Here is a 21,961-nt window from a genome sequence, read left to right on the forward strand (position 1 = left end):
TATTATTATTATTATACATGCTAATACCGGTAATAACTTCTATTTTACTGTTGCTTGGATTCCCATGGCTTTGTTTGTTGGTTACTGAGACACACTGGAAATGTGGAGTGTAAGTTGAAAACAACCAACTGAAAGGAAAGGGCTGAGAAAGAGAAGGAATCAGCCTGCTCATGCTTCCCCTGATAACTTATACTGTAGTAGTTTCCTGAAGGGCAGAATTAGGTTGGAGGATGCCATTCCCATTCTCCAGAACTGCATGGCCCACCCCTATTTTGGGGTCAGCTGACAGCCCTTTCAATGGAAATGAAATGCTTTCAATGGAATTTAGTCATGACTGATTTTTGCTAGATTCTGTCCAGGTCACTAAGTATTTCAGGTTGCAATCCTATAAGCACTTATCTAGGATAAAGCATCACTGAACTTAATGGGACTAACATCTGAGTAGACATGCATAGGATTGTGTTGTCAAGTAAACAAATGCACGTCCAGCATGCTATCTCTTAAGGAAGGGATCCTAGTCTCCACAATGTGTTCTATGTGTGCATAGAATGGCAGCTATTGCTGTGGATTAATAAATACCTTCTTTAGTAGCTCTTTTAATACAGAAAGGTCCAACTGATACATACAAGTGTTTGCAGTCACCAGTTGGTTGCATAAGCAACTTGGGAAAAGGAACCATTTAACTTCCATCTCAGTGCACAATGAGCACCTTTTAGCAGAAAACCAGGAACTCCCTCAAAGCTATAGTTTTGCCCTGGCCTTTCAAAATATCAACAGTAGCTTATATTGTTGGGCATACAGTGAATAAGCAATTGTACTGAAATATTTAAAGACAGCTGCCATTCATTGTAGGGCACAAGGACTATTTAAACATTGTCAAGAGCATTTTAATGGGAAACAAAGAGGTATAGTTAGCTCTATCCCACTTCCCTAAATGTCAGTCTGGAAGTGTCATTCAGATGAATAAAAGTCAGAAACAAGAGTTTACTTCAGGATTGGGGAGCATCCAGAATTTGCAAGATTTACTCCCATCAGCCCCAGTCAGCGTGGTGAATAGTAAAAGATGACATGAGTTGTAGTCCAGTAAGGTAGTCCAGGCTTCCTAGCCATGGTTTACATTGACATCCAGACACTTTGATCTTTTGGCAGAATTAACGGTAACCTTAAGTGCTTCAGTACCTACATAAGCCTCTTGGAGTGTTATTAGTTCTCCTGCTTCAGATGTTAGGCGCTAAATGGCTCCTTAAACCAAGGTTACAGTCGCCAAAACAGAATGCCTAGTTGCCATTTTTGGACCAGACGAAATTCATTCTGATTGTGCAGAGAAAATATAATGGATATTCTACAGGATGTGTTGCTAGTGTATGAAAATAGTCAAGATCCAAGGACCCTCAGGCATGCACCTCGGTATGGTAGAGACGTCAGGAGCTATCCTGGCATCCAGGCATCTTCTCTTGGGTGCAAATGGTCGGTAGCCAGTTACAAAATGCGCCTGGAGAATTTTGAATGCTGAAATCAGGTAAGCTTTTTATGAATGCCAATTTATTTATTATGTTTATTTCCCATATCTCATCCAAGGAGCTAAAAATTCTCCCCTGCCTCATTTTATTTTCACAAACCTCTGAATTACATTAGGCTGAAAAAATAGTGAGTTGTCCATTGTCACCCAGTAAACTTTATGGCTGAGTTGACATTCGAACTCAGCAGTCTCCCTGTTGCTAGTCAAACACTCTACTAATGTCATTGTTGTTGTTTAGTCATTTAGTCGTGTCAGACTCTTCATGACCCCATGGACCAGAGCACGTCATTAAAGTAAACTAAAAAATATCAAAATACAGTGAACAAGCTTTTGAAGTTCCCAGAACCACCTTACTACCTAGTGGTGTTTTATTTAGCTCTAATATTGGTATTATTATATCATTCTTTTGGGCTTTTCCAGAATAAATCAACACAACTACTTGCTACAAGTTAACTCTGAATTAAGTTCTATTGACTTAATTTGAGTTTACTCTGCAGCATTTATCCCTGTTGGTGCCGTTTAGCAACAATTTGCACAGATCCCAAGACAGCATTATAAAGCTCAAAACCATTAGAGATCTTGGCTACAGCTTGTGTTTAGTAAGAAGAGAGCTCACCTGTGACCCCCATTTCAATCAACATGCGAACCCTGGAATTGTCATGATCCATGGCATGGGCATAGCCAGGATTTTTTTGTGGGGGCAGCTGCCTACTCAGCTATGCCCATGGGCCATGGTGACTTCCAGAAGTTGCTGGACTCCAACTCCCCTCTTCCCCAATTAACTGGCCATTCTGGCTGGAACTGAAAGGATCTGAAGTCCAGCAATATCTGAAGGGCATCACATTCTCTACCCATGTGCACAGTGCACGTGAGGAGGCAGCACAAATGGCCAGGAAGCTGCAAAGTAGCTAGAGCACTCCTTGCACGCCCTAGCTTGCTTTGTCCTGTCCTGCAACCCAGGCTCCTGAATTGCAGAGTGACACAAAACAAGTAACTAGTCTCTGTGCTGAAACATTACATATGCATCGAGCTGTAGTGAGGAAACTAGCGCAACATCCTTAACGTAAACATTCTACAAGCTAACCATGTCTAGCCACAACGTCGCAGACGTTAAATTGAAGGCAGTGTCACGCCGACTGCAGGCATGTGGCTTCCGCTTTGAATCCCAGCCTTTCCCCCCCCCCTTTCAAATGGGCACGACGCATGCGCAGAAAGAACGCAAGCGTCACACTCTCTCCTTCCCTCCCTCGTTTCTAAGAGGGGCTATTTAAAGGGCCAGCCAAACCCACTTAAAAACAAAGTAATTTTTTAAAAAAATGCCGAGGGCGGTAGATGATCAGCAAGTAAAAGGATGGTGGCTTGCTGAGGATATGTGAGGCAAGAGATCAATTCAAGGAGGGCGAGCTATCCAGGCAGCCGGCACAGCGAGCGAGATGTTTTTTGCGACTCACAGACAGGCTTGGGGGTCAAAAGTGAGGTGGGCGGGCGGCTGCGGCTGCTCGAGGCAAGCCCCTTCTCTGTCCGTCGCGCGCGCAACAACCTTTTCTTCCGGGGTGGGGAAGGGAGAAAAGGAGCCACAATTAGGATTTCCACCATGGAGCTGCCGGTGACTGACCTCAGGAAGGGCAGTTGCGGCGGCAGGGGCTCGGAGGCGCCTCGGGAGCGACGCCCGCCGGTGTCTGTGGCGGCGGTGCTCCCCGCCGGAGGAAGCGGGGAGCGCTTGGGCGGCTGCACTCCGAAGCAGTTCTGCGCTCTGCTGGGGAGGCCGCTCGTTAGTTACACGGTGCGAGCCATGGAAAGGTAAATAGCCGCCGCCCCCTAGTCTCCCCTCTCGCCGGCCTGACTTAGCGTGGCCAACGGCTTTTCCCTTCACCTACGCATGCGCACACGGTCTCCGGGGCTGACAGGAATGGCGCGCATACCTCAGCCCCCCCCCACCCTCGCCTTCCGAGAGAAATAATACAACTGTCAACGCATAAAACGCAGCTGTGCCTGGAAGCTTACAATTTTACCTACTTATAAACATTTTAAAAGGAAGGGGAGTAAGGAAATCAAATTCAGCTCTCTACTATGTGCACACTTGAAAAGACCTATTGATTTCAGGAGGATTGGCTTTCAAAGTCGTGCTTACTTATCTGCTGAATACAGGGGTGCTTATTCTGATTAAACACTAGGAGTTTTGCAGCCTTGATTCCAGGGCTTTATTGCTAAGATGAGGGAGATGTTCAAAGGCAAGAAGTTGGCTCATAAGCCCCACCTACTTGGACCTCTTGTCCTATGGAGCCTCAGCTAGTAAAGGGTTATTTGCAGTATTTGCAGTTCTGGGTGCTCCTTATAACTAATAGGAGTTGAAGCATGTGTTGTACTTATTTCAGCTATCTTTTACACTTACACCCACCTTTTTTCTAAGGAGCCCAAGGTGGCATACATGGTACATGTTGACTTGGAGGTCCCACTAAGTTCAGGGAAGCTCTTCCTGTGCTTTGAACTGCAGCTTTGGAATTTGATCCTATGCAGCTGAGTACACCTAAGCTGCTTAAAATGAATCGGCTTATTTCAAAGTATTCACAGGTTTGGTCTGTAAATGGTCTTGAGCAGGCATCCCCAAACTTCGGCCCTCCAGATGTTTTGGACTACAATTCCCATCTTCCCCGATCACTGGTCCTGTTAGCTAGGGATCATGGGAGTTGTAGGCCAAAACATCTGGAGGGCCGCGGTTTGGGGCTGCCTGATCTTGAGTATGGAGCTGTCTATATTCCAAGTCATTTCATATTCCAGGTAATTCCAAATCCTAAAGTAGGTTTGTTGGGAAGAAAAGAAAAATCATTGCCAGTGATGTGGTTTTTTTTAAAAAAATACAGTCATACCTCATGTTACATCCGCTGCAGGTTACATCTTTTCAGGTTTCGGATGTGCCAAACCCAGAAGTCCTGGAACGGGTTACTTCTGGGTTTGGCATGCGTGCATGCGCAGAAGTGCTGAATTGCGTCATGCGCGTGTGCAGACATGGTGCTTCAGGATGCGGCCTTTTCATGTTGCGAACGGGCCTCTGGAACGGATCCCGTTCGCAACCAGAGGTACCACTGTAAACAAAATTGAATTGGAATTAGGGTAATTTACATTGGAAATTTTTATGATGTCCTAGGGAGTAATCTAATTTAGCATGACTGTTTAGTAACTGAAGCTAGTGGCATTGCCTAATATTTACTTTTAGTTGACATCTATTTACTGTTACTAATGAAATTATGAAATGGAAATAATTATGTGGGGAAAATACGGCACTGAAACCCCAACATCAGTAATTTTAAGGATGTAAATAATGTGAAATATGGTGCTGGAGGAGAGTCTTGAGAGTCCCATGGACTGCAAGAAGATCAAACCTATCCATTCTGAAGGAAATCAGCCCTGAGTGCTCACTGGAAGAACAGATCCTGAAGCTGAGGCGCCAATACTTTGGCCACCTCATGAGAATAGAAGACTCCCAGGAAAAGACCCTGATGTTGGGAAAGATTAAGGGCACAAGGAGAAGGGGACAACAGAGGATGAGATGGTTGGACAGTGTTCTCGAACCTATGAACATGAGTTTGACCAAACTGCGGGAGGCAGTGGAGGACAGGAGTGCCTGGTGTGCTCTGGTCTATGGGGTCACGAAGAGTCGGACACGACTAAACGATTAAACAACAACAACAAATAATGTGATGAACGGGGCCATAACTCTTTGGTAGAGCACATATTTTGCATGCACTGGGTCCCAAGTCCTTCTCCCTGCCAAGTCCTGGTATGGCTGGAAAAAGAGGCCTGCCTGAAAAGTTGGAGAGACACTGCCAGAGCCCACAAAGAATATACTCCATGCAGTTGTACTCTTTAACTCTACAGCTAATATTTTAGAATAGCTACCATCCCCATCCTGTATTTCCTAGCTATTCATGGCAGGCCTTTATTGCTCCAGCTCCTCCAACTGTCATTTTTTCAACCTGTCGGAAATGCTGATATGAAAGCCTATACCCAGTTGGTGCAAACAGGGAGCCATACAGTCATTTTAGTCTGGACTGCTTTCAGTTATGGATACCATAAAATTTGGACAGCCATGGGTGAATAGATAAAATAGGAGGGTTTCACTTGGATACATTATTGTGATTGGCATTAAATCTGTTCCCTGGCCCTGATTACTTACAAGCATTCCCCCACTTACCTGTGTTCTGCTTGCATGGTGCTGGGAAATAAATAAATAAATAAATAAATAAATAAATAAATAAATAAATAAAATCATACTGTACCAGGAAGTGGTGGGAATGAGCTGGAGAGTCCTCGCAGCTTACAAGGAGACCCTCCCCAGAACCTGAAGAGGGCGGAGGAAGCCCCAAAGAGACCTGTGGCACAGTGGGGTTTTGTTTACCTAATAGGTGGCATGTGGGGTAGCACAGCAGCAGCCACCGCTGCCACTTTGCTGTGTGTCCTCCAACCTCCATCCATAGCTGCTAAGTCCGGATTGTAAAGATCCGGGATCGGCAGCGCGCGCATGACCGGAAGTTGCATGACGCAACTTCCGGTGGCGCTTCGCCCTTCTATGGGCACCAGAAAATGGTGGTGCCGGTGCCGGAAGTCGCTTCCGCGCATGACCGGAAACACGTAAAAGCGACTTCTGGCGCCGCCATTTTCTGATGCCCATAGAAGGGCGAAGCGCCACCGGAAGTCGCGTCACGCAGCTTCCGGTTGTGCACGGAAGCGACTTCCGGCGCCGGCGCCACCATTTTCTGGTGCCCATAGAAGGGCAAAGCGGCACCAGAAAAATGGCCGCCGGGAAGAAGCGAATTTAAGGGACAATGCCGGGATTTTTCGCCAAGCGGGAGACCGCCGGGAAACGGTGAGAAAAAAGGGGTTTTCCCGGCGGATACGGGATACTTGGCAGCTATGCCTCCATCTGGTCCCAGAGCTTCAACTCTAGATATTTTGGCCTGGGTTTGAGAGCGAACTGGAGAGCAGAAAAAATAGATGTTTAGAGACTTTTTAGAGGGTGCAGGGATCATAACCCCTGCATAAGTGAGGGGATGCCTGTAATCTAGACTCTAGAGCAGGCATGTCAAACCTGCGGCCCTCCAGATGTTTTGGCCTACAACTCCCATGATCCCTAGCTAGCAGGACCAGTGGTTGGGGAAGATGGGAATTGTAGTCCAAAACATCTGGAGGGCCGCAGGTTTGACATGCCTGCTCTAGAGTATTCCATTGAGAATCAAGCCCTCCCCTGTTCTGTATAGCTTTTCTCTTTTTTTGCATAATCCAGTCCAGGGTTCTTAGCCGCACTAGGGTAATAGTCTTTCACTAGCTGATCAGGACTCAAAGCTGGATTGTATCCTGACCTAAGGTGGGTCAGCATTACTTGCATATGGAGGTAAATTATGGCTCAGTCCTGTACTGCATGTATGGGCTAATGGAGCTTATGAGTCTGAAAAGGTTGAAAATTCTGCATGAGAGTCTGTTGGAATGTTGGAAATGAACTGGTTTATATGTGATTGAGGACCTGCATGCTGAAAATAGATTCCAGGACTAAGCCTGAAATAACATTGACAGGTTAAGTTTATTGTGTTTTGAAACAACGCAGTGCATGCTTACTACCCCATCTGTTGAATTCAATCTTGCCTTCTCATGTTCATTTTTAATGACATTCTTTCTGCCCCTGTTGTAGCCCATTTGTGTTGCCTACCACCCTTTGTGGCTTGCCCTTCTTTACCTTTGTTGTTACTCATAGAGTGAATGTGTTGCCTTAATAGTTTGGCAGGTGCATAAGTTGTAATTTTGCACACCACTACCCTGTCCGCTTTAGGACAGTTTGTGGCGGATTACAATAAACTCTGTTTGCCTGTGAAGAATGATTCAGTCAGTGACTTTTTTGCCATGTGCAAATGTGCAGAAAAGAAAATGACTTGGATATTTGAAGAAGGGTTGTACTCAGCAGTTTTTCAAACAGTGTGTTAAGGTGGGTAATGGGAATACAGAGTCAGAAATTGCCAGGGCTTAGCCCTTGAGATTGTTTTTAATACAATGGCTGTTTATGTGAATCAATAAAGAGGTCTCCGAGTTCAGGAGTGGAGTGTTTTTCTGTTCCAGAAAGCCTTCACACTTGGGCAGAAGAGAGCACTTGCATGTGAATTTGTTTAAAGATACAAAATATACAGCACAGAAGCCGAGTTAAAAATACAGTTTTTAGAAGGGAACGGAGCGATGCTGTCACCCACACAAAATCAACATATCGGTTTAAACTGACTGTGATGAATCCCTGCAAGTGTTCCCTATTATATGCCAATGGTGCCAGAGGAAGAGATTTATCACCATTCTCCCCAACAAAACCCTGTGGTGGTAGCAGTGGAAACACTAGTGTGTGTGGTTAACACTGACTCATATTCCATTATCACTAATTTCTGCATATGTTGGTATTTATGCATACCTTGGCATGATGAATGAGCATTGTTTTGTCACCCCAACTTATGCTCATTCATTCTTAGCTTAGTCCCCCACTTGTGCCACCCGGAATGTCCTTTCTCTCTTTTCATCTGTATTGGCTCTTTCCAAGAAGCCTTCTCTGACCCCATCCTGGGTGGGTTGCTTTCATTCTTTACAGATGCCAGAGGATTACTGTGTCTTGCTTTGAGCTTTGGCAGCACTTTATACAGTGTCATGCTAACAATTTAATTGGCTCCTGCCTCAATCTCTGGGACTCATCAGCAGCTAGTACTCTCAGAAAACATATGAAAAGACCCCCCCCCCAATCATTTGTGGCTTCCTTGCTTTCCAATATCTTCTAATTGCAGACTTTCTTCCCTTTTCAATAGCTCTTTGATGGCATCTTGCCACGAACAGGCATCATCTAGTCCTTGGTCAAATGTAAAAAGGTGTATTTAGCTGGAAAGAGCAAATATCCCACCACCCCGGAGGGTACCAAGTGATGAACCTTTTCTGAGAACTGGCGTCTTCTAAAATAAGGGACATCTGGAAAACATTTAAGCACAAAGTTGCAAGTTCCATTATGTTTGAGAATATTTTTTTCTTTTCAAGGAGTTATGACCCATGATTAGCTTTGTGATATATTTGGATCTATGTCTTGATGAAGTCTGCTAAAAGACAGAAATTGATTCCATCTATTACTTTTTGCTTCTTTGAATGAAGTTATCTGCTTTATCGTCTTGGTAAAACTAGTTCATGAATTCTTTCATGAGTACCACACACTGTATTCTTCTGTCTATTTCATAAGTGAAGCAAGCACTGAGTAGTATTGGGTTAAAAATATACCGGTATATTAAAAATATTGTTTGTGCTATATTCTGCCTTTTGACCTCCTTTCCCAAGCTTAATTATCACCCCTTAATATAAAACATTCCATTTAGCTTCAGTTTCAAAATAGAATGCAATCTGAAAACATGCAAAGGTTTTGATACATTTTAAAGGAAAACTAAGTAACTAATTTTTTTAAAAAAATATTCTCTTTTAGTGTAATTTTTGTGCTTGCATTTTGGTAGAAATAACATCTACAGTGGTACCTCAGTTTATGAACACAATTGGTTCTGGAAGTCTGTTCATAAACTGAAGCGTTCATAAACTGAAGTGAACTTTCCCATTGAAAGTAATGGAAAGTGGATTAATCTGTTCCAGACGGTCCGCGGAGTACTTAAACTGAAGCGTTCATAAACTGAAGCGAACTTTCCCATTGAAAGTAATGGGAAGTGAATTAATCCGTTCCAGATGGGTCCGCAGCGTTCGTAAACCGAAAATTCGTAAACCGAGGTGTTTGTAAACCGAGATTCCACTGTACTTAGAAGTTCAGCTCTATCCAGTGGTGGTTTTGCCTTGGTGAAAAGTACTTCAGCTCATGCACGGTCGCAGTTTTCACCAATCCCCTTTACCCACCTAAGGCTCCCTAAAAATATGTTTCTGAGGGTTGGGTACCCTCTGGAACAGCATGGGTTATGGCACGGGCAGGAGATTTCTGCAGAAACTGGGTTCTGTGAATGAAAGCACTTCCCACTAAGGCAAACTCACTGGGAAGAAGGATTAATTGTTCAATCACCCTGGGAGCTATTGCTGTGTGAGGGAAATAGGGGTCTTCTAACACCTCTTAGTACCTGTAGCAAACATTAAGTTCCCAGAATTGTTGGGGGGTAAGCTATGGCTATATAAAGTGGTATCTCCTTTGGCGATCACTCGTAGCCGAGTAAGATTGTCTTCCATGAAAACAGTGAGTCTGTAAGTGACTCTGAAGGCCAATTCTGGATCCACACGTCCTTCCACAGTGGGGACATAGTTTTCTGGGTGGGAGTTGATCATGGTGAGGGTTTGCCAAATGTGCCTTACTCTTAGCTCGTTTCTCCTTATCACCCTGAGTTTGTGCATCTTCAAAGTCCACAACACCTTTGGTAAAGGCTGTTCTCAAATTGGAACGCTCACAGGCCAGTGTTTCCCAATTGTTGGTGTTTATACAGTACTGTACTACATTTTCTTTAAGATTTAGATTTAAACCTCTTTTGTTAACCACCAGCATTATGCTTTCCATTCTTAAGTTGGGAATAGAATAGTTGCTTAGGAAGACAGTAATCAGGTATCCGAACAACATGACCAGTCCAACTAAGTTGATGTTGAAGAATCATTGCTTTGACAATGGTGATCTTTGTTTCTTCCAGTACACTGTCATTAGTTCGCCTGTCTTCCCCAGTGATGTGTAAAAATTTTCAGAGATACCATAGATTTAATCTTTCAAGGATTTAAATATTTAAAGTGGTATGATACTGCTTTAAATGTATAGTGCAGATGGGGCCACAGTTGGCAAATTCACTACAGGTTTCCCTAAGGCCATACACTATCCCCAATCAAAATAGGAAAGAATCTTCTTATGCCTCTAGTAAATAGTATATGTCTAAGAATATTTTGTGTCTTAACAAATAGATTGCAGTTGTGAATAAATTCTGGTCACAATGTTGGTTATTTAGTTGAGTAAATGAGAAGATTTATGATTCGAAGATCTAATGTAGAAGTTTCTGTTGGGTAAAACATAGTTCACCATTGTTCTGAACATGTGAATGGTGTCTCCCTTTTTTGCTAGTTTTCCTAAATGGCAAACCAGTAAAATTAAAGAAAGTCTGAAAGATACTTTAACCATTTTTTTTACATATTTAGAAAAAAAATGCTAGCAGAATCCTCGAATATTTAGACATGTGCATGAAATAATTTTATTCAATGCCTTATAGAATCAGCTGGATATCCGATATTATTGTTGTGGTGTCTCCGGAGAACGTTGAAGTAATGAAGTCTATTATAAAAAAATATGGTCACAAACGAACAACAGTAGCCGAAGGTGGAATGACTCGTCATAGATCGATCTTCAATGGATTGAAAAAATTTGCAGAGAGCCACCTTCTCAGTTCACCACTTCAGAAACCAGAAGTAGTAATAATCCATGATGCTGTGAGACCATTTGTTGAGGAGGACATACTTTTTAAAGTAGTTATGGCTGCCAAAGAGCATGGGGTAAGTACTGTAAAATCACAGAACTCTCTAATGCTGAGATAGTAGGTGGTAGGTAACAGAGACAACTAACAGTGCTCTGAGTCTGGATGATCTCAGTGATCAGACTGCGATATAAGGGCTCAGGCACTTCATAAGGTATCCTGGACCCAAGTTTTTGAGGGTTTTCAGTACTGTATCTTGAAACTGGCCTAGTAGGATAGAGACAGCAAGTACAGTGGTACCTCTACTTACGAATTTAATGCGTTCCGAACACACATTTGTAAGTAGAAAAAAATTGTATCCCAAAGGAATGCATTGGGAGAAAAAAATTGTAAGTCGAAGCAACCCTATCTAAAAATTTGTAAGTAGAAAAAATCCTATCTAAACCGTATCCAAGATGGCGGACGGAGCTCCATTCGTAAGTAGAAACATTCATAAGTAGAGTTATTTGTAAGTAGAGGTACCACTGTATAGTTTTTCTAGGAGAGATGTCACATGCTTTCACCATCTCACCTCATCAGCCTAGCTCCTGCCTTCTGTACCAGCTGGAGCTTCCAGACTAGGCCAAAGGGCAGTCCCCCATAGACCACATTACAGTAATCCAGCATTGAGTTTACCAATGCATGGACTACAGTGGTCTGGTTTCGCCAATCTATGCAGCGAAAGACTGGAGATAAAGCATTCCAAAATATCCTAGAAAGTAGAATGAGTTAAAGAACATTTAACGCTTATTTAGATTTCTATGAAAAATAATTATTTCCTCTTACATTGTGTGCGTAGAGACTTCCTGGTTTTCTTTCCTTTCCTTTTTCATTAAAAAAAAACCTGTCTGAAACTTCATACTAAATCACTCATGCAAGGAAGATGATGCTAATTTAGAGTTCAGGTTCTGCATACCATAAAGATAGCATAATTGTATGAAGTTTTAATGTTCTTAAAATGGCAATTGATCAAGTAGGATATTGCACTCCTTAATTCCACTTGTCAGTGGAATAAATTACTTTATTACATTTACTAATCAGTTTGTTATTTGCCTGAAGGATTCAAAATGTGCAGCTTTCCAGAACTTCCAAATTAGGCTTTAATAAATTAATTCTATGAAACAATCTCCTGATAATGTTGGAATATAATTTTGTAACCAATTAGATTCCATTTATGTTTTGAAGCAATTTATAATTAAAATTTTACATTTCTAAAAACCACTATTTTTGTTGCCAATACAAGTTGTGGAAAGTAGTAGAAACAGAAGAAGGCAGCATTCCAAAGCCCCTAGCAAGTTTTTTATTGCCAACAATTTAAACTGCACCACAAAGAGAAATGCTTGCAGCATGTTTTCTTTAAATTGAACTTGTCAGTCCAGCTTGAAAGATAGAATTGAGATAGAGTCTCTATAATTACAACAAGTATTGAATTAAGTCTGATTCTTTCCTTACAACTATTGCAGTTATGAGTAAAAAGTGACTCAAAAACTTTCACATTTTCAAAAGTTAGAATTTTCCTGATTGTTTTTTGGATTTGGATTTCACATGAAACAGGCAGCCAATTGAAAGATGAGACTGATGCTTCATCATGTTTTCAAATAAACCTTTAGTGTTAAATGTGAAATTGTACATTTTGAAAATAAATATGATTAGGCATATAACAATGTGATTAGTTTGAAAAGAGTTGACTGCCAGAATACCCAGGTGTAGAGTCTAGCTTCTGTTGAGTGAGAATTCAGGATGTTGTTGTGCTTGTGTTCAGTGCCTGTGTACTTTACTCAGACCAGGTACATATATGTGTATTCTAGGGCTAGAAAAATCACCTTCAGAGTTGCCAAACTGCAGAAAAACAGAATTTGGACTGAAGGATCACATAGATAAATGGAAGCTCCATTGCAGATGAGCACAATATATAGTATATGTTGGCCTTACATGGAATGGAATTGCCATGCCCATAACTTCCATGCTTTCGATGAATGAGTTTGTAAGCATCTTAGCTCCAAGTTTTCTTCATCTTATAATTTCATTGTATTTCTTAAAGGAAATTCACTGAATGACATAGATCACCTTAAAGGGAGGCATTCATCAAAATCTAACTTAATTGTGGCTCTATATTCATTAACATTTATACTGCGATTTAACAAGTTGAAAATACTTTATTTATTTATTTATAGTAGTAATCTGTACATCAGTCCTCTAAGAGTATTTCTCCTAGTTTTTATTATCTTCCTAGTATATCTATTAGCTTAAGAAGTGTACTTGGCATACACCGTAATCTGTTGCTATCCTCATGTTATGGGAAGGTAAGGTAAGGCTGAGACAGAGTGTCTATTGCAGCCCTAGAATGTATCATATATTCCGGCGTATAAGACGACTGGGCGTATAAGACGACCCCCGACTTTCCCAGTTAAAATATAGAGTTTGGGATATACTCACCATATAAGAAATACGACCCGGTGTATAAGACGACCCCCGAATTTTGAGAAGATTTTCCTGGGTTAAAAAGTAGTCTTATAAGCGGGAATATACAGTAGTCTGCTGCAGTTATCAAAGATTGCAAATTGAGAGAATGTGACAAAGAGGTGTAAAACAGGTCACTCAAGCAAGCTAAGCTGAGCCAGAAACTGCAAATCAAGTGAAGCCATAGCACATCCTTGCACACACAGGCAAACACACAAAAGCACTCTAAGGTGCTCACAGTGTTTCACATATAAAAACCAGACACAGCACTAATGTTACCTACCTGCTGACTTTTGTTTGTTCAGCCTTTTAGCCTGATGATTACCTTTTTCAGAGGGCAAAGGAGGGACCCAACTTTACCTGGGCAACATCAATCTGGCAATGAGCATGTACTGAATTAACTTGCACTTAGTTTAAATTGGAAACTTTGAAATCTCATAACTTTAGGAACACACAGTGGATCCCCACCCAACTCTTGGAAAGGGAAACCCCTGAAGTATCTCTTTTCTTTTACATAATTTAAACTAAAAAGGAAAAATGGAAGGTACCCAAAAAATTGTAGAAAACACTGACTCCCCCTGCACTTCAATGATAAAAAATTAACTGTTTTAATTGAGTCATTTTCATTTGTTTCCTTTTTCCTTTTTCTTTCTTTTTGGTAATGTGGCTAGCTTAAACCCTTTGCCAGGTAGATTCGCCATGCCAAGTTGCATAGTGATAGGATGAATCATCTTGATTTTATTATGAATGGAATTCTGAAGCAGCTGTTTTAACTATACAGCTGCTCCTAGAACAGCATAATAAGAAATTTATGTGTATAGATTTTGTTATACTTCAGAATGAAATTTTGTTGTTGGATATCTGATTTTGTGGCTGTATAGGTGACTGATATGTAAGATGAGACATAGTTTGGAGACACTGTTTCAAAACCAGCTGCACCTGCAGTTACAATAGAACACCAGAACAATTGTATAAGTGCTGCATTAAAGAAAAGGGGAGGTTTTGTCAACCTCACATAAAGGTACCCTTGTGCATATGTTTAGGATGAAGTTTCTGAGAATGCTTATTAAGCTTGTGAAGACATTTTTCACCCCCTAATTAGGAATGCTTTATGTTGGTTGCAGCAGACAAATGTGAAAAAAATGAGCAGTTGTCCACTGAGTCTGTGGGACAGTTACCAATATACAGCATTCTAGTGAAAGATGGCCATTCTGTCATCCCTTCTATCAGTTGTTTATAAAATGCACTATTCCCTGAAACAAGCTCTAGATCAGATATATACTCAACCTTTTTGAGCCCATCTCTCCCCCCCCCCGGGCCTAGTGGGGGCCTGGCAGGGGCCTACATAAAACAAAGGCCTAGGGGTCTGATAATGGCCGCCTTGGTGGTTTTAGTTGCTTGGTTGATGTCATTTGGTTTGTGGGTGTGGCTTAGATTTCACAGGAAGGGAGGGGGTGGAGGAGGGTATAACACCACTTGAGGGCGCTGTTTGACTTGGTGGAAAACCAGGTTTCTACCTGCCCAGATGCGAAATGTGAGGGTTTTTTGTCCCCAAAACATAGCTGCCAAGTTTTCCCTTTTCTCACGAGGAAGCCTATTCAGCATAAGGGAATTTCCCTTTAAAAAAGGGAGAACTTGACAGCTATGCCCCAACAACCCTCGGGAAGTGGCCTGGATCGTTGTGTCAAAATTTCAGGACGACCGGTCAAGCGGTTACGGAGAAAAGTGCGGCCGACACTTTCAAGATTTTTACATACATACATATATATATATATATATATATATATATATATATATGTATGACTGAAGGTTCCGTAGAAGTAAGGTTTTCTGCTGTGCTTCTTTTTTCTTAAGCTGCTTCATGGCTTGCACCGCCACCTTCTCCAAGCCATACATGGTGGCTCCAGGGACTAGTTGAAAACATTCCTAATGCAATTAGTGCATGTCATTTCATTGAGAAGTGCAACTCTGTAACTTAAATGATCAACATCCTTAAGGCATGTGCCTTTCTTCTGATTTCTAATTTGCCTTAGTGCTATCACAAAATGAGCTACTGTGCTTGCACATACCTGCAGCAACTTGTTATCAGATGGAAAATGCAGCAAATGTTCTTGTGCAGTATTGAAAACTTAGGGAAAGCTTTCCTTCTTTCTTCACCAGTTGCAAGAGACAGCAAAATTGCTCTGCTTTGGTTTTGTTTGACATAGCAGTGGGCCCCTGCAAAATCCTTGAGTGCTCTATTGCTCCCCAAAGCTTACTGATCTCATGCAATCCTTCTCGTGCAGTATATGTTATTCGGTCCTTAAATTTTCAGGTATGCTTTGAACCTTCTAGTAATGTTTTGATTCTCTTGACTTCCTTTGTTGTTGGGCAAGAAGCCAACAAGCTGTGGGTTGAGACGGAGGAGGTCTGGTACAGCCTCTGAATCCTATTCCTGGCTTCCTTCAAATTTTAGATATTTCATTATAGTGCTCATTAGTGAAATATTATTTCCCCCAAGGCAGTCTAAAGGACTCTCCCAATGATTCATAACTTGTGGGACACTATACACCATTCAGCTATAAAATTACGACTACCCCAAATCAGGCTGCAGAAAAACAGTTTTAAGTGGTACTGTTTTTAAATTATGACAAGTCCAATGTTCTAAGAAATATTTCTTGTATTTGGACTCTCCCCTCCCCAATAACTTATTGCGCACAGAGAGCACACTAATGATACTCATTGTAGAGTTCTAAACCTTTACAACTTTGAAATTCCTAGATGTTTCTTTTTAAAAGATAATGAAACCCTTCCTAATGGACTTTATGAACTGAAACCTATTTTTATTCCGTACTTTCACCTTTTTAACAGGTTTATGAATCAGTGGAGCAGGTAGTATTTAAGGAGACTTGTCTTTCCGAAACTTGTTACTGTAGAAAAACTTTCAACAAAGCTTCTTTGTGCATGAAAGGATTTTGTTGGGTAAAACTAGGCTGTAAAAACCAAAAGGAAACAATACAGTTAATTTAGACTGAATACAGTAGAAAGTTGGGAACCTAGAATCCTCAGGAAATAATGCAGCTACTGACTAGAATCCAGTTTGCTTGTGTATCTGTTTTTGATATGAATAGGAATTATTACCTATTATGAACAGATCTTTAGAAACAAAGTTATGTAGCTTAAGAAAACCACTGTTTCTAAAGAAATAATTACTGCTCCTTAAAATGAATGCTTTTTAAATTTAGGATTTGATTGTAATTTTTCTGGAGTATCTTGACAGAATCAGGACATTTCAAGAAATTAGAGGTATCTTTGATAGAAATAATAAGTGAATAGCCCTTTGTAATTAAAAAGGATTGTTTAACTTTAAAAAATTTTAAAACAATTTTAAAGAAAGGGACAAAATCTTTTTTTGCATCCTGCAATTAAATCCACATTTGGAAAGTAGGAGAGAGAGAGAGAGAGAGAGAGAGAGAGAGGGCTTGAACTAAAGCCAGAACTGAAGCAGGCAGAACAGCTCTGTTGACCACACAATGGCAGATAGTCAGGCTTCTAGTACAGTATATGTACCTTGCTAATCCAGAGGTGCAAACTACAGAGGAAGACATTGCTCATTCCCATTCCCTTCAGTCATGAAGTTTCTAGCTCAAGCCCTAGAGTTCCTGTTGGATAGTGATTCCTTTTGATTCACTTCCTACAAGGAAGCATTAATTCACTGCCAACAAATCCCCTTCCACTAGCTCTAAGAAGCCAATGTGGGCAAGGGGCAAGGGAGTAGGTGATTGGCTGCACTTCTCTAAGCAGCTGGTCCACATCCTCAGACCATGATAATCAAAATGATCAAGTAGAGATAGAACAGACAGGGTTCTGGACACTTCCATTGGACTTGCTCTAACTGGTATCTGACTGTCCAAATCTGAGTGATTTTGCCCCTAAAGTGCCTTGCAAGTATACATGAGGCTGCTAAAGTGTGTCATAGCAATGCTCTCTTGGTCATATGGCACAAACGCATTCGCCACTTGGAAGAGCTCTGCTGGACAGCTACTTCTGGACACAGTGGGAGAAGCAAGCTTTCTCCATTGCCATCACCACATGCTAAGTGTCGTAATGCACATTCGCCTGTGCTCAGTTGAAGCAGGCACATGTGTGTGGAACTTTTTATGCATAACTGTAAATTTACAGCCAAGAGAAAAGCAGTTTTAACTGCAAATTAGGATTCGGATTTTCAGAAACATAGTAGAAACTGTGTAAAGCAGGCACCCCCAAACTGCGGCCCTCCAGAAGTTTTGGCCTACAACTCCTGTGATCCCTAGTTAACAGGACCAGTGGTCAGGGATGATGGGGATTGTAGTCCAAAACATCTGGAGGGCCGAAGTTTGGGGATGCCTGGTGTAAAGGAAGAAATTTTGAAACAAAGACTGCAATGCTAACCCCACCCACCTAAGAGTAAGCCCCACTGAATTCAATAGAAATTACTACTTAGTAATTTTGTAATCATGCATTATAAATATACATTGTGTACATTAAACCTTTGTTTTTGAAGTCTGCTTAATATGCACCATGGTGTCAGGTCATTGATTCAAAGTTTGCTTTAAGCTTCTGATTATCTATTCATTTTGCATTTCGGAATAAACAGATTAAAACTTCCTTCCTGCTGACCTTATTCCAACAAGTTCTACAACTGGCCCCTTCCAGCTGGGTAAACAGCCTTAAGGATCTAATTTGCCCTCTTCTCTTTAATTCAAAATTATGTTAAACGTTCTCTTCAGTGACTCATGACATCATTCTCCGTTTTCACCGAGTAGTTTACACAGGTTCAACAGTTCATTCTAAGCATTACAAATTAAGGAATTTAAGACTCTGGGTTGTACTGTCTTTTTTAACATTCCAAAACCACTCTAGTGTGTAACCATTCTGTCTAGGCCTGTTTATAGTCTTAATTGAATACCACGGACTATTTATTTATTACCCACAAGGTTACCTTTTTACTGTACAAGATAGACAAACAAATCCTGGGCCATGGAGTCTTGATACTAGCCACATTGGACCCCAAACAAGCACAAAGTATTGTTACCGGAAAGATAGCTCAGTTTTTGTCCCCACACTGTCATTTTGTCTTTTAGTCCTTCTTGAACATTTGTTTGTATTTTCTAAAGGCCAATAAAGAAGTATTTGTAGGTCCTTTGACAACCTCTCCTTGACATGGGAAAGAGAGGTTCCCAATCTTTCCCTCGCTTGCCAGGGGAACTCCTGGATGCACTCAAGCCATATCTCAATTTCTTAAATTGATCAAGTCAACGTTGCACTGTTTATCAAGCCCTGAGTTCTTGTGTGACTTTCCAGTTAGTAAAACTGCGGATGGGGAGAAGCTGTGCACCTGACTGCTGAAATGAGCTGGAGAAGAATTGTGCGGTAGTGGCTTTGAAAGAACCCTAGAAACTTCTTTCCAAGCCAGGTGTGGACAAATTTTGTTGACATCCCTGACATTTACTTGAAGATGGGATGGGTTTGAGGTCTTACAAAAGAGCATAATGAAAGCATCAATAGCAGGCATATGAATGTTGTCATACGTTTTGGTGATTTAAGTTGCTGTGAAGTAATCTTGGATTTTGTTGGCCACTAAATTAGAATAATTTTTCTAAAATCAGTTTAACATTAAAAGAATAGCTTAATACAGTATCAGTTTAATGCTAAAGAGTAGCTTAATACAGTATCAGTTTAATGTTCAAATATACAACAAAATATTTTTTGGAAATAGTTGAAATATTTTAATCTCATAATTGCTGGTGGTTGCTTTATCTTTGAAGGTGGTATTCTGTAAATTTAGGGTAAGTATTCTTTTAAGACAGTTCTGCTAACAGAAGTGGTAATTATAGTATGTGGCTGAAGCATGTTGATTACTAGAGATATAATTGGTGGGAGCGCAGATGTCTGAATAGAAGTACATGTTTCTACCTGTTGCAAACATAAATACACAGGTAATTCTTCTCCTTTAGTTTAGAAAATACATGTGGTTTTGAATGCCCACTAATGGAAGTTGTTTCAATGGTGTAAAATAATATTTTCTGTGCAGTAATATGTGGAAAGAGTTTGATTAATTAGGATGTGAAGACATTAATCATATTCATTTACAGAGCAATACTATCCCTGAGTTTTTTTATGCCTCCTGGGCAGGGAGAGTTTCTCTTCTAAGTCCCTGTGCATTTGCTCAGCCTGAAGATACACTGGGATTGATTTCAGCCTCAATATATCACATCACGGCTGCCCTTTCCGTTGGCACCAGTACAAGGGACAAAAAGTGGGTGGAATAGGGAATGGCAAGGGAAGAACAGAGCTTAATCAGTATTGTGTGCTTTCTCGGGTCACGCTCCTGTCTCCTTCAGTGGTGTAATGTTATGCCTGTAAGTGAGGAAGTGTATTATAAGGTTACCATTGTTGTCAACGGTCAGCCCTAGATGACTGCCCCCTCTCAATTTCTTCTCTGCTGCAGTAGAGTACAGGATCCCAACTAAGACATTCTTATTTTCCTAAGCATAAGTCCTGACTATCTCCATGATTATTGCTGGCATTTGAAGCCAATCAGAAGGAAGTTGAGAACTGAAAATAAGACCAATTGGGTGAATAGCCAGGAGGCTCTGACAATTCACCAAATGGTGTGTGTGTGAGAGGATGGACAAAGTGAAAGTCATTCTTTCAGAGTTGAATTATCAATATTTATTGAGCAAGAGATAGATGTAAAGACTGTTGCTTAGGAATGGTCTCTGCCTGAAGTTCAAAATACTTAATCATGCAGTACATATTCCAGTGTAGTGTTGTAGAATTGTTGGCTAAATTTAGCCTGTCGTGTCATAACTCTTACCTGATTGCTTGTCCTACGAATTCATTCACTACTTACATAAACGTTTGAAACTAAGATATTAATAAGCCTATGAAGGCAACACAGCAGAATTTCACTAATCATGTTTATGAAATTGTATTAAAGTAATTTGGTTTGATGTGTAATAATTTGGAAAATTAATTAATTATTTTAAAAAAGGATGCCGCTAGAGTCTGAATCATATTTAATTTGATGGCTTGGGTCATCTGATTGTTTCTCCACATGCCCATGGTCATGGTTTCAAATATAGATCTGGGTTTGATGAAGTGGTCACATTAATACTTTGCCATTTATCCACCACAGTTTGGTTACACTCATTCCATATTTCAGAACAATCAAAATAATTTGTCAGTTGGTTCTTCAGCCTCCATTATGAAGTAAGTTTTTTGCCTCCCATAAATAGAAGATTCTGAAAATACGATAGGTATGTGTGTGCTTTAGATAGTTTTTCACAAATACATAAGATTGGTGCTAAACATTTTTGGGAAAGGTTTTAATGTTAATTTTCACTGTTTGCTACAACATGAGAAAAATCACGCATACAGCTGTCTATTCCCATAGTATGAGGCTCAACTTTCATCGACATCATGCAAAATACGATGTGCAATATATATCAGGAAGAGTTCAATGTCTGTATGGATCAGGCCAACAATATATGTGGAAGTCAAAATATTAAATTTGCTTGGACTTGTTCTTTAAGCAGAGATTAACTAAGGTAAACATGTAAATCTGTGTTTAAAGTCTCTCCCCCTTTTTTCTTGGTTCCCAAGGCAGCAGGAGCAATCTGTCCTCTTGTCTCCACTGTTATTGCTTCCTCTGCTGACGGATGTTTAGACCATTCACTAGATCGTGCCAAGTACAGGGCAAGTGAAATGCCTCAGGCTTTCTTATTCGATATAATCCATCAAGCATATCATCAGGTAAGAATTTTGGCAATTAAAAAGGAAACTTACTCTTCTCCTCCCACCCCCATACTGTAAGAGGCAACTGACTTGCATGTGTCATTTGGAGAGTGAATTAGTAAATATTCATTTTAATAAATTATATTTTTTGTTTTTTTTGTCACCAAATGGTAGCATTTTGTATAATTATGTTATATTTCATATACCAAACTTCCACACAAATATCCACACAAAATGGATGAAAAGGTTTATGTGTTGGGTGTATACAACCTACACCAGTCTCTGTGGATTCTGCAGTCAAAATGGACAAACGCTTGTGCTACTACTGGTAAGTGCATCTTCTCTTTACCGTATTTTTCGCTCCTCTTACTTTTTAGGAGGAAAAAAGTGCGTCTTATGGAGCAAAAAATACGGTATTTTGATTGGGGAAGGTGAAACCAGAAAGCACCCTATGTGGCTGCATAGAAACCTCAGACTTGTGCATGGCTGGGATACAGCCTGTTGTAGAATGATAAAAGTCACATCCAAGGCTCTGACCAGTTTCATCTCTGACCACACACTCCACTGGCAGGTGGCTTCTGGAAATTTGCCCATGATGGAATTGCCCTCTGACTGAAAGAGGGACCCATTTGACCTGCCTTTAAAATAGTTTTTAAAATACTGGTTGGAGTTATACTCTACTGGGTTTCTGAAATACAAGCTCACAGCATGACTGCTACACCTATTTTCACATCTTAGCCACTGGATCATA

The 21,961-nt window shown here is 40.8% G+C and overlaps 1 protein-coding gene across 2 annotated transcripts in view; it reads left to right on the top strand.

Annotated features, from left to right (window-relative positions):
• The first annotated feature begins 796 nt into the window (after positions 1–796).
• Positions 797–21,961, top strand: part of CRPPA (CDP-L-ribitol pyrophosphorylase A) — a 58,306-nt gene continuing 37,141 nt past the window's right edge. For both annotated transcript variants that reach the window (XR_015946471.1, XM_035128980.3), the window contains exons 1-3: positions 797–3,319; positions 10,753–11,032; positions 21,079–21,228. Coding sequence is in view for 1 of the 2 variants with exons in the window: in XM_035128980.3 (XP_034984871.3) it covers positions 3,114–3,319; positions 10,753–11,032; positions 21,079–21,228 (636 nt within the window). In the remaining variant the exon portion in view is untranslated. The remainder of the gene's footprint in view (positions 3,320–10,752; positions 11,033–21,078; positions 21,229–21,961) is intronic.

This window comes from Zootoca vivipara, chromosome 11 (assembly GCF_965207765.1).
Source record: "Zootoca vivipara chromosome 11, rZooViv2.hap1.1, whole genome shotgun sequence".
NCBI classification, from domain to species: domain Eukaryota; kingdom Metazoa; phylum Chordata; class Lepidosauria; order Squamata; family Lacertidae; genus Zootoca; species Zootoca vivipara.